The 13,111-nt window shown below is 53.7% G+C and overlaps 1 protein-coding gene across 3 annotated transcripts; it reads left to right on the top strand.

The window, feature by feature from the left end:
- The first annotated feature begins 716 nt into the window (after positions 1-716).
- On the top strand, positions 717-6,449 carry FOXJ1 (forkhead box J1). Of its 3 annotated transcripts, none has more exons than XM_018072982.2 (3): positions 717-1,254; positions 4,015-4,090; positions 4,169-6,449. In XM_018072982.2, exons 1-3 carry the CDS (start codon positions 757-759, stop codon positions 4,813-4,815), a joined length of 1,221 nt encoding a protein of 406 aa, XP_017928471.1. In that variant the 5' UTR covers positions 717-756; the 3' UTR covers positions 4,816-6,449. The 3 variants fall into 3 exon arrangements, with proteins under 3 accessions (XP_017928471.1, XP_017928472.1, XP_008926129.1); XM_018072983.2 differs by having other exon boundaries at positions 717-925; positions 1,085-1,254; positions 4,015-6,449; XM_008927881.3 differs by having other exon boundaries at positions 4,015-6,449.
- Positions 6,450-13,111: the final 6,662 nt, after the last annotated feature.

Here is a 13,111-nt window from a genome sequence, read left to right on the forward strand (position 1 = left end):
GGCCCAAAACCACGGGATTTCGGGTTTAGAGACTGGCACCGGAGCCAGGCGCCGCATCCCCTACCCGGGGCTCCCCAAAGCCTGAAGCTACCGGCTCGCTCTGACTGAGGGTGTGCTTGGAATGGGACCCTGACAACCCCGCCCCAAGCCCTCCAAGTTGTATCTGTGGATGTGCCTGGGGTGGGACTCCGGCAACCCCCCTAAGCTCCCCGAGTTATTTCTGGGTACCAGGGGAAGGTAGAAGCAGAAATAGCCTCAAACTGAGGGAAGTTGGCTGCGAGGGGGGGAAACTTTAAAGTATTTTGTCAAGGTGTTGGACCCAGAGTTAGTCCTGCTAGCAGCAGGTACCCAGAGCTGTGTGTCCCCAAGAAACAACCTCACTTTGTGGGCTGGCAGGGATTTTGGTTGCTTGGGGTGGTTTTTTTGTTGTTTGGGTTTTTTTTTTAATTCTTTGTTCAACCAAAAACTTGCTGGGTAGCGCCAGCCAACGGGTTTGGGTGACATTGGAGTGTAGGGTTTTGAGGGAATTTCCCCAAGGCTCAGGGCTGCTAAAGCCCCCCTGGGGCAGGTGTTGCAGCTCCCTTGCACAGCACCCCAGGGATGGGTCTCACTCAGCAGCACCAGGAGCACCCAGGCCTGGCCCTGCCTGGCTGCCAGAGAGCACCTCAGAGAACATCAGCCTTCTCCCTGTTGCTCTTGCAGGATCGGGCCCATCCCTTCCCTCCCCTCCCCGTGCACCCCGTGCAGCCCTGAGGCATGGCGTGGTCGAGCCAAGCGCTGAAAGCAAAGGGCAAACTGAAGTGCGTGGAGGAAGACCTGGATGACAGCCTGCCAGACCTCCGCTGGCTGAGCGACTTCACAGTCGCCCAGACAGGCCTGCCCCAGTTATACCCCGGCTCGGACCCCCAGGACTGTTACACCATGAGTGAGAGCCTGTTCAGTCTGGTCGACTTCGAGTCCCCCTGCTCGCCCCTGGCCGCTGACCCGGCGTGCAAGGGCACCCGTCACACCCCCTGCACGCCCGTCTCCTCCTCCACCTCCTCGACGACGCACCACGACATGGCTGTGCCCCCCCACCTCGCAGGGGACATCGACTACAAGACCAATCCACACGTCAAGCCACCCTATTCCTACGCCACCCTGATCTGCATGGCGATGGAAGCCAGCAACAAACCCAAAATCACCCTCTCTGCCATCTACAAGTGGATTACGGACAACTTCTGCTACTTCCGGCACGCCGATCCCACCTGGCAGGTAGGAGATTTGGAGCCCTCTTGCCTTAGCCCCTCTCCCTGCAGGGCTGGGAAGGGCTTTCCGCAGCCTCCACCCTGCACGAAGGTCTGCAGGGATGCTGGATCCCACTGGGAGAAGAGGGGCACTGGCAGCCAGTGGGGAAGGGCTGGAACAGGAAAGAACTTGGCTGGGCACAAATGCCACAGCTGCAGGGGTGGCAGAGGGAAGGAGCCATTCTGGAGGAGAGCCCGGGGACATTTTGGGAGCAGGGAGGTACCTGTTGGGCTCCTGGCACCTGAGGCTCCTCTTGGCTCCAGGGCAAAGGCCTCTCAATCCCTACCCTTCTGCAGCTCTCACTGGTTCCTGAGTCCCTCGGGACTGAGCGCACATGAAGTTAGCAGGTCAAGTGTCCCTGAGTGCTGAGGACCAGGCACAGGAGAGGGATGGAGATGCCACTTGTTGGACAAGTCACTTGTTGGGGAGGTTCTGAGCAGAAATGCTGCTGCTTTCCAAGCAGGGCAGAGGGCTGAGCTCCTGGCCCCTCGGACAGTTCAAGGAGTCTCCATCACTGGGATGAGCTGCTCAGACCTGCAGAGGGAAACTCAAGAGAGGTCAAATAGGGCTGCCATCCCCAGCAAGCACAAGCATGTCCTTGTGGAACTGGGGACAGCCCCCAGGCTCACCAACTTTGGGGACAGCCTGAAGCCCAGGGGCTTTTCCCAGACACCTTGGCTCGCTGCCCTCCTTCGTCACACGAGGGGACCTCTGGCACGTGAGGCTTTCTAGGATGTGGCAGGGCAAGAAGGACCTGAGTGGCTCATCCTTCTGTTATTCCCAGCCCAAACCCACAGCACGTCACTAACCCTGATGGCAGTGCCCACCCAGGCAGGGCTGGGGAAACCCACTGCAAAGGCCCTGCCCAGGCACTGCCCACATTCTCTCCAGGCAGGTGGGCCTCCAGCAGCTCTTGAACCCCATCATGGGGAAGGGAACCCCTCCCAGTCCCTCTCCAGGGTCACCTTGGTCCCCCAGCCTCCTCCTTGCTCAGGGGACCTACGGGAGCGATTTGGAAGGAGGAGCTGGGTGCCAGAGTGTTGACTTTCTCCTGCATACTCATGGCTGGGTATTCACAACATTTTTAATTAAATGTGTTTATTAAAAAAAGAAAGAAGGTTTTCAATCCCTCTCTGCAGAGATCCAGGGGGTACACTGGACTGGGGCAGGCAGGAATGATAAATATGTTAACCGGCTGGGTAATAACTCAGCCCGGCCTGAGCGAAGTTTGGGATGGGAAGGAGAGATGGGGAGCAGAGAATGCAGCTTTCAAGTCTCTGATCCTTGTAAAATTTCATTAAACTGTAAAATTGAAGTTACCACAGCCTGGACTGTGTGGAGGGATGTCTGTGTTCCTGCTTCTTCTTTCTTTTATTTTTTTTTAATTTAGTTTTCTGCTTTTTATTTTTCTCTTTTCTTTTTTCTCTTTTGTTTCTATTTGCTTTATATATTTTTTTTCTTCCTCTCTTTTCTTTTTTTTTTTTCCCTTTTCTTTCTTTCTGTGTTCCCATCCCCTATCCCGATTCCCGTACGTGAAGACATCCTGGAAAGGTCATGCCACCCATAGTCCGGGGGGGAGATGGATATATTCCTGTGGGAGCTGAGTGCTTTGGAGAGGAGCCAACAAACCCAAGGAGCTTCAGCCCAGAGGAGGGTTTTGTTGTGTGTGTGTGTGTGTGTGTGTGAGTGAGTGTGTGCATGTTTTTCAACAGCTCTAAGCAATCAAGCCTTGTTTTTCCTATTCGGCACTACGGATTATGGATGAATAAGCATAAAGATATCCAGGCAACATTAAAAAAAAACCCCACCTCTACCATATCCAATCTCTTAGTACAGTCCTGGCTTTGTGGAGTCCAACGCTGGGTTATTTACCCAATAACTGAGTTTCCTTTCTGATTATTCACATCACTCCAGGCACATTCAGGGTTTCAGAACAGCTCGACGGGAGCAGAAACTCCGCCTTTTCTTTTTTTTCCCCCTTTTTTTTTTTTTCTTCCCCCTCAGCTTATTTGAGCAGTGGCTGATGAAGATGCAGTGATCTCACACGGAGCTTCCCCGGGCCAGGAGGCACCTCTGGGGACACACAGGGCCACGGTGGAACAGTCCACGTGTCTCTCCGTGTTCTCCCATCTGATTTGTGCCAGCCTGGCTGTGGGAAGGCATGGTGCCTCATTTTTGGGCAAGTATTTTCCCCTCAACACTAGCAATAGGAGCAGATGAACCGGGGGATGCAAGGAGGGCCCTATAATGCCATCCCCCACGGTGCTGCCATGTGTTGCCCCTTGTAATGGGGCTGTGGCCACATCGGTGTAGGGACCCACCTCTTCCTCCTCAGACGTGGGGAAGGACCCAACCTCCTCCAGCTTAATTCCATGCCTAGAGCAACTCAAGGTTTCTCCCAGTGCTCTGCATGATCCAAGCCCCCAATTTCCAGCCAAGGAGAGTTGCCCAAAAGCTTCCCGTTGGTTGGCAAGTCCCTGCTCGAACCCATTAGCTCCTGGCATTTCTGGCTGGATGAGGCAGGAGGCAGGAAAACTCTGCTGGAGACTCAGGGGTTTGGGGGACTTTCTGCTGAGCATGTAGCCTGGGATGTCCTGACATTGCCAGTTTTGCTTTGTTTTCCTAAAGGTCCTTGCTGAAAATACTGTCCACCAGCCTCCCCACACAGGTAGGTCCTGTGGTAGCAGATGAGCATTCAACCTCGGTTTCTTTCTCTTTTGGATCTAGAACTCCATCCGGCACAACCTCTCCTTGAACAAGTCCTTCATCAAGGTGCCCCGGGAGAAAGACGAGCCAGGGAAAGGTGGATTTTGGAAGCTTGACCCCTACTATGCCAACAGGCTCAAGTATGGGACTTACAAGAAGCGGCGGATGTCCCCAGTGCAGATCCACCCGGCCTTCTCCGGAAGAGCCCAGAAGGAAGCACAGCATGTCGTCAGCCCAGCCACTTCAGCCTGCAGCTCCAACAGCATCCTGGAGGCCAACATGGCATCACAGCAGCTGCTCAAAGAGTTTGAGGAAGCCACCAGCAACCAGAATTGGAATCCAGTGGGTAACAAAGCTGGGCAGAAGCGCAAGCAGCCCTCGCCCATGCCAACAGCCAAGGCGTCCCGGCTTTCCAGCTCTGCCTTGATGACCCAGGAGGAGGAGACCGAGGTGGGATCACTGAAAGGTGTCTTTGACTGGGAAACTGTCTTTAACACCAACCTTAATGGAGACTTCTCCACACTTGTGGATATGGAGCTCCCACCTTCCATCAACCCCGTAACGTGTGACCTGGACTGGACGGGACAAGGGCAGCACATGGACTGTCCCCAGGGGCAGGAGCAAGTCCTCACTGAATCCAACCAGTACAACCTGGACTTTAACGAAACCCTCATGGCCACTGCTTACCTGGAGCATCCCTGGGATGAAGGGACAAGTGATTACCTCTCCAACTGCGTCAACATTGACCAGGTGTTTGAAGACATCGACGCCTCTTTGCTGGCAGATGTGATCAACCTGAGCAGTCTGGCACGCCTCTTATAAGACTTTAGGATGCTCTCCCCAAGCTTGGACTTACAAGGGACAAGATTTTCTAGAGATGCCCATGGGTGACTCTTACCAGCTTTGTTGTAAGGTTACTCCCAGAAACACCAGGGGAGAAAAAAACCCCACCACCCCAGGAACTGCCTGCTGTGTCTTTAAAGGACACCTCAGAAGTCTCTAGTTTTCTCAAGAGAAGGAAAATAACACTACTTATTTTTTTACATTTTACTTTTAAAAAAGAAATGTGAATTATAATGGGGTTTTTTTCCCATCAGGGCTAAAAGTACCTGCTAAATCCCATCCAAGGCAGGAGATTCCTGGTGGCTTAGGACTTGGTAGACTTAAGTGCAATTTCCTCACCTCTTTGTCTCTCTGTTTCTCTCTGTCTTTCCTTTTTCTGTCTCAGTGCAGTTGGTAGATGCAGTGTGATAATTAGCTGGTAAGCAAATACAGGTCCCTTCTGGATTCTCCAAGTTCAACATCCCAGCTGACTTGTGCCTAGGGAAGAAGAAAAGGTTTATAAATTCAGCAAGTGTGCCTCTTTAGATGTTTTTTATATAATCTATTATATATTATATATTCAAAGAAATCTATATTTTTTAGCACTAGAATTTCTTAAGGGGGGAGGGGTAGACTGGAAATGCAGTTTGGGAGTTGTTTTCTATTTTCACAGTTTAAAGGTTTTGTGTTCACTGTTCTGTAAAACAAGACCACGCAAAGGAGGACTCCTGCAGCAACAGGATTCGTGAAGAATCCAGGAACTGGCCCGGACAGGAGAGGAGCAGCAGGGACCAGGGTGCTCCCAAAACTGGCTTTTCTATTTTTTTGTACCCAAAATCCTTGCCGCAGTTGCCAAAGGATCTGGACCACCATAAACCCTCTCGTTCACCCACTGACGTAACCTCTCTCCACTTTTTTGGTCTGAGACTGTTGCTCTTCACTTCTTCAGCTCTTCCATCAGGCTCCAAGTGCAAGGAAAACCCCACGGCCTGGCCCTCAGCTGGTGGTGGTGGGATCACTCCACATCTAACGCTCCCAGGTGGGACTGAGCAGGAAAGAAATCCACATCCAGGCTCCATCCAGGAGCTCAGGCCAAAGACTTGTGTGTGCAACAGGCTCTGGGGACAGCAGTGGAAATGAAGTCCCGTCCAGCCAGGAGCAGCTCAGGAGCCAGGAGAGACACTGGGATGTGCAGCGAGAGCGTGGCAGGGTCTGTGCAAGGTAGCTTGGAAATATTTTGGGAGCAGAGCCAAACTCTGCTGAAACCCGACTTGAAGCTCTCAAAAACCAGATTTTTTGCCTCTCCTTTGCTGTGGGCTGTGAGAGGTAGAGCAGCCATTAGGTAGGAGCAAGTAGAAGCTGGAATTTTAGTGGTGTGTCGTAGACTTGCCAAAAAAAAAAAAGGAAGATTATAAATAGATTCTGTTTTGGTTACAAAAGCACTTAGAGGGGGCTTTGGGATCGGTGTAGCTGTTTGTATTGACAAAGTTTCCTTTTCCTTGTTGTTTTTCTTCTATTTTTCCTGCTTTGGGGATGATGTTGAAGAACTGCAGAGTTACTTGTGCAATTTAACTTTTTTCATGCAAAGTTATTTACAAATTTAAAAAAAAATAATAATAAAATAAAAAAATGGAGAAGAAAAAAAAAACAAACATTCTGCCTTCTTGTTTCCTCTCCCCAGCCCAGCTTGTACATCCAGCCCCAGGACATGGGAGGTCTCAGCTACTTCCATGACAGATTCCCTGTGGGACAATGGTTACACACCAAATGGGTGACACAAGGCTGGCTGTGTCCTGAGTCCTGGGAGCTGCTCCCAGCCCTGGGAATAGCCTTCCCTGCCCCTGCAGGTTGCTCCTGGGGGTGACATGGGCTGAATGCCTGGGACTATCCCTCTGTTTGTGCCATGTCTCCTCCTGGCCCTGTAGGTGCTCCAGGGAGACCAAGTGACTTCAGAGCCCTTGTGGGCACTGGGCAGCAAGAGGAGCTGCACAGAGATCCCCCTCCAGACCCTGCCTGGGGCTTATCACAGCCCTTGCTGTCTCCACAGCACACAAGGAGCACCCTACCACCTTCCCAGTGATCTGCTGGATCCCCTCAGCACCAGGCACTGCAGCAGCCAGAGCTGCCACAGCTGCTCCCAATCCAGCCAATCTCAACCCAAAATAAGGGCTGAGCTCACTGTAGGGGCTGGCCTTGGACTGGATGTGTTTTGTGCCGGGAAGGCAAGATGCTGCCCTTGGGATAAGGTAGGGTTATCCCTGTGGGGAACAGCTTTGGCGTGCCTGGGGGGAATTTTAGAGGCAGATCTGCATCTCTCCTTTGAGCTTGTGGACCATGAACACCAAAAGGCAATAAGGAGTTTCCTGTTCTGGCTTCTCCTCCTCTCAGCTCCCTGTTGATAGGACTGGGAGAGCTGCTGCCTGCTTCCCCCTGGTACTGGTGGCACTTCAGGGCTGCAAAAAGCTGGCAACCCCCCCTTGTCCCTTGGTCCCTTTCTTTATTTTGTTTTGCTGGGCACAAGCATGTAGTTTCTGTTTTTAAACCCCCTGGAAAAGGGGAGCCTCCAGCATCCCCACCCTGCCAGGGGACTGAAAAAAACAACCTTGCCAGGAAAAACTATTCCAGCCTGCCGGAGCCAGTCGAGGGGTTTAAAGTGAGAAAGGGTGAATATAAAGGAGGCACCAGGCGAGGCCTGAAACAACCTCGTTTTGTTCGGCTTCTGAAAGCAACCGAACCAAGCTGGACGTGAATTTTCTTTTCTTTCAATGAGATGGTTTGTGGAGGGAGCGGTTTTTCAAGCGGCAGCCAGGAGGTGCAGGAGTGGGGGGTGCTCGGGGTGGTGGCATCGCTTCCCATGGGCGCGGGGACAGGCGGCACACCGCGGTCCTGCCCACGCAAAGCCCGGGTGTGCTCGGGGCCAAGAACCGTGCCAGGAGGGACGTCAGGACCCGGCAGACCCAGACCTGCCCGGGCTTGCCGGTGGCAGCGGGGTTGGAGCCTGTGGCTTGGGCTGGTTCCAGCCTGGCGGCTGTGCCTATACGAGCTGCGCCCGGAACACTCGCGGTGACGGGGTGGGGACCCCCACGCTGGCAGTGTCCCCCCCCCGCTACAAGCATCGTGCAATGAAACCCAGAGCACTGCAGAGCTGGCTGCGTTCTGGGGCTTCCACCAGCACCCACCAAAGCGGGTCTGGGAAGAGCCGAGCTCCAAAAAACTCTCTGCAAACTCAACTTTGCAGCCCCAGCCAGGTCCTTCCCTGACTGGTTATTAAGCACAGGGCAATTATTCCTTTATTATTTATTTCTGCTATTTCCCCAGCCGTCTCCTCATCCATCATCCTTCCCTGATGGGCAAACATTGACACCTCAAACCAATCTCTCGTTCACAGAGGGGGGAAAAAATATACACATAAGCCCTTCTTTTCTCTCCCTTTCTTGCCGTGTCTTTCTTTCCCCGCCATTGAGTGTGGGGCTGGCATGGAGCCATTCTGGCAACAGTCGGCTTTCACTTGCTAATCATCCTAAATATTGAAAATCAACGCCTAGAATAAACAGCTCAAAGATTGGGGCCATCTCTGCTCTGTTTGGAAATGCTAATCTCGCTGCCTTTTGTTTTCCTTGTATGGATTTGGTGGCTTGAGTTTGGAGGAGGTCACAGCTCAGGGGTTCTCTCTCCATCCCCAGATTTCTAAAAATTTTTCCCCCTGCTCTTCGTGAAAAAATTCAGCCCGTTTTAACATCCCAGGCTGGAATGGTTGGAGTGATGAGGGGGGAGAAGGGGGAAACAGGATGGAGGAGGGTAGGAAATGGACTTGCTTTGCATAGCAATGAATGAACACCCAAAGTTTGGGAAAAACCAGATTCCAAAACATGCATCACGGAGTTCACATGGACGTGAAATCTCTTGGGAACTACACTCAGATAGGAAGATCTGCTTGGTACAGCAGGTCCCTGGTGGGATTGGGATGGGAACAGCATTGGGGCAGCCTGGCCCTCATGCAGAGTGAGGCGTGGGGACATCTCAGTGACTCCCTGCCCCTGTGATTTTTTTTTAGAGGATTTTATATTTGCAGGTCTGGAGATGCCACAGCAAACCCCAGACAGGCTGTGCCGGGCCCCACGGCTGGACTCCAATGGCTTTGCCTGGAGGGATCAGGCTAGATGCAAACACCTCCCTGCAGGGGTGCTGGGGGAGGTGGCTTTGGCAACAGAGAGGGGGGAAAGAGCCCCTGACCACTGTTTTTCAGCAGCGATGTTGCACTGCCAGCAGAGCCCAGCGGGACCTGTGGCATTCGCACAGCCTGGATGGCTCCCAGCACCCTGATGGGGAAACTGAGGCAGGGCAAGGCGGTGGGCTGCTGTGGCTCAGAACCTGATTATCTAGGAGGCACTTTTGGAGCACGCCTGCACCCTGTTTTCAGTCATGTTTTTGGGCTATGGGGGGGGGCTGCACCCTCTGGCACTGGGGGAGCACATCCAGCTAAAGTGCTCTCTGTGTCGCACCTCCCGGAGCCCCGGGACGGGTCAGTGGGCCGTTGCCAGTGGCTGTTCCTGGCTGGCACAATGTGCCGGCAGGCCAGGGCTTGCCCTGCGGTGGGGAGAGCGCCGGAGGCTGCTCCACAATGCAACAGCCCCTGCGTAAGTGCCCTCACGAGGAGACGCTCGGCAGGCACGCTGCCCTTCCTCCTCCTCCTCATCCCCACCATCCCCTCGATGCGTGCCCAGGTAGGGGGTTGCAGCCACACAGCGCTCCTGCTCTGCCAGCCCAGCCCATGCCACGAAAAGTGACCCCTGCGGGCATGGGGGGGACACATCCAGCCCCCCACGGTGTGGGGCTGAGCTGCAGGAGCAGTGCCAGTTTCTCCTTCTCGAGAAACCACGTCATGCCAAGGTTGAAACTTGGCCGGTTTGCAAACAAGCGCCGTGGCCACGAGGATTTCTTCACAAAGGCTGTTTTTCAAGTGGTTTATTTTCAGGTTTGGAGCGTTAGGACCATCCCACGTCCTGAGATTGTGTTTTGGGGCTTTTTTTTTGTTTTTCTACTGCCATAATGGCAGTGAGAAAATGGCTTTAAAAATCCAAAGCATGTTCCTTTGGTGTCTAATTGCTGGAGATGGGCCTTAAACCCCTCAAAAAGGTGGAAGCAGGGGTAGGCTGCAGGCTCTGCATCCCCTGGACACAGCTCACCTGCTGAGGGCAGAGCCAGGCAGCAAAGGCAGCCCGTGGGCAAGCAGCTGCATTTGGGGAGCAATGTGAGTATAAGCCCTGAATACTGGGGGCTTATGAGTGGGACCGGCCAGGATGAGCAGCACGGCGATGTCTGGTATGGATGCATCCCTTGGGATGCTCCTATCCTGGGCTGGGGGCCGGCACAGGCAGCGGGAGGGCTGAGGGGCATTAGGAGAGGCGGGTGTTGACCTAGAAATCGCAAAGAATTTGGCCTGGCATAGCGCTCGTGGGCAGGGTGCCAGCCTGGCAGCCGAGGGAAGCGCGGCTCTGCTCCGAAACGGCGCTCCTTTTTCCCGTAGCTGGGCTGGGAGAGGCAATTGCCGTCTGCCCCAGGAGCTCTGTGAGCACTGTGGGCTCGCTGGTGTCAAGGGGTGGGATGCTTATCGCTCCTAGCAGAGGCACTGCTGGATGAGCGTGCCAGGGATTTGGTTTTGCTCCTCTGGGGAGCGCACACTCCCACCCGGTTGTGGGGTTGGTGCCAATTCTCAGCTGGGGAGCGGGGTGGGGGAGCAGCCTTGCAAGTGCTGAGCGGAGTAATGCTCCTTCCTGGCAGCTTTTGGTTACGAGACACATTAACAGGCAGGAATGTGCAAACATCCAAAGGTCGGAGCTGTGCAAGGCGGCTGCGGTGGCTGCAGTCCCTGGGAGCGCAGAAGGCAGAGGCAGGACCCCCGTGCCCCACTGCAGACAGACAGTATGGTGCAGGAGGGTCCCCTCTGCGTGGGCTTGTTGGACCTCCACCCTAGCAGACCCCATGTCCTTGCTGGGCAGCTCCTTGCCATCCCTGAGTGAATTCCTGCCGAGGGGATGAGGCCAGCTGCAGCCCTGCGTGGCCTCCCCGGTCCTGTCACGTGGGGGGACGTGTGCCCAACACCAGCCCGCATGGCAAACACCCCCCTTCCTTCCCCAGCAACGTGGCATAGAAAGAAAATGAGCATCATCCCCCCGCCTGGCCCCCAGCTCACAAAATGCAGTGTCCTGTGGTTGCCCTGTCCCCTGGACTGATGCTCCTGGTGCTCCCACCCATTCCAAAACCCTCTGGGAACCTCCTGTTCCAGGGAGGAGAGGAAGGGCTCAGCCATGTGCTGGGTGGCACCTTGCTGGTCCCAAGTATGTGGCAGCTCCTTGGTGGCCTGATGTGCTGGGCTGGCAAAGGGGGGGTCTCTACCCTGTTCCCCCCAATCCCACAGAGAACTAAGTAAACAGTGATGAGGGGAACCTCGTTAATCCTGGTCTTTCATTTACAAAAAGGCATTTAGAGCTGGCTCTGCAGGCAGTTATCAGAGTGTAGGGGAGGTTTTCCCAGCAGGACCTTAATTCCCTCTGCAAATAAAGCTGGAAGGAGGGGGAGCACAGCTTGTGTCTGCGGTAGATGAAGGCTTGGGGGGGGACTTTTGGGGCCAGCCTTGGAGGGGCTGATCCCCATGAACTCCTTCCTGCAAGAAGCAGGGGAGTTTGCTGAGGGATTCCCTGTTAGGGGACTGTTTGGGTGCTGTTTCAGGGCAATTCTTGCTATGCTGCATCCTTTCCCTGGAGCAGCAAGGCTGGTCAGGGACACGTGGAAAGGACTGGGAGGCTGCAGGAGGCTGAGCACCAACTCTTGCTCCACGCGGACCTGGTTTTCTGGGAGCACTGCACATCCCTATGGATGTGCATTGCAGTGGTCTGGACGCAGGTCAGGATCAAAGCAAAGTCAGCAGGGCTTGGGGCGTTACCAGGGAGGCAAAGTCCTGTGGTGGATTTGGTTCCTGTCTCATCTGTCCAAGTTCATGGACATGTAGCAGCCAGGGCACATGTCCAGGCGCATCCCGTGCCCTGTCTGTGCACACTCACTCCCTCTTGCAGGGGCTCCCCACTCATAACACCACCTGGAAGGGAAAATCAGGTTCTTGTCAGGAAGCTCAGAGCTCCTGGTTTTTCTGTCTGAAGATTAATTTGGCCGAGGATTAATCGCTTTTTCTATCCAGCTGACCTGAGGGGAGACAGAACAGGATGTGTCTGGGGAGAAGGTGAGGGCAGTGCCATTGGCAAAGGTGTTCCCAAGTGTTCCCACAGCCTGGGGCACTGCTGGGTTACACGGCCTGGGACAGCCCTGCAGCCCAGAACGAAAATTTTGTAATTTTATGTTAATCCTGGGTCCTCTGTACTCTGATCTTTCTCCTCTCCCACATCAAATGCAAAATCCTTTTGGAGGTTCCTGGTTGTATTAATCTTGTTTTGCCCTCACTGCCACACACTGCATCCTTGCAGGCAGCTCCTGTGACTCAGGAATGCTGCTGCCCTGTCCCCTCCCCACTGTCCCCTCTGTGCAGGAGTGGATTAGCCCCACCAGCAGGGAGGTGAACAGGCATAATTCTTTTTTTTTTTTTTGCAATAAGATGACTATTTTTTAATGCAGGAACTGTTCCTGGGCTGAGTAGTACCGAACCACAATGCAGGGTACAGAAAGTCCCTGCTTCAAGAGCTACTATTAATTGAATTTATCCAAATCTTGTCAAGATTACACTTCTGTACAACCTTTGCCACCATGAAGGCAGGCAATAGAAATGTGGTTTCGGGGGATATCTGGGTCTTTTCAGCAACTTACTGCCAAGCCCTGAGCAGGAAAAGCAAAACCTCTCTTTGCCTCAGTTTCCCCACATGCAAATCAGGTTTGATTCTCTTTTCAGTGGCATTTTGGGTGACCAATGCCCTGAACACCTTGTCCTCAGAGAGCAGCGACTGTCACGTCCCTGGAGTGCCACTTCCTCATGCCTGTGGTGGTGAAAACTCCCGTTGCTGAACAACGGGGCCATGATGTTGTTTGAACCCTGTGGTCTCCACACCCCAAAGGCTGGGCTCTGATCTGATCCTCTGTTTTGGGGTTCAGAGCATTTGGATCTGTTTTGCTTGGCAAACGCTGTAAAAGGGACTCGTTAGATCTTTTATTGGCACACCCACACTCAAATGAGCATTGCAGAGATACAATCCTTATTCATCCATGTTGTCTAGGTTTTCCACCTTCTGTGTCCGTGCTGAGACTGAAAAATCCCTTCTCCAGAGGAGAAAAAGAGGCTTTTTCTCCCTCT

The sequence above is a fragment of the Manacus vitellinus genome, unplaced genomic scaffold (genome assembly GCF_001715985.3).
Source record: "Manacus vitellinus isolate BGI_N305 unplaced genomic scaffold, ASM171598v3 scaffold_24_pilon, whole genome shotgun sequence".
Lineage (NCBI taxonomy): Eukaryota > Metazoa > Chordata > Aves > Passeriformes > Pipridae > Manacus > Manacus vitellinus.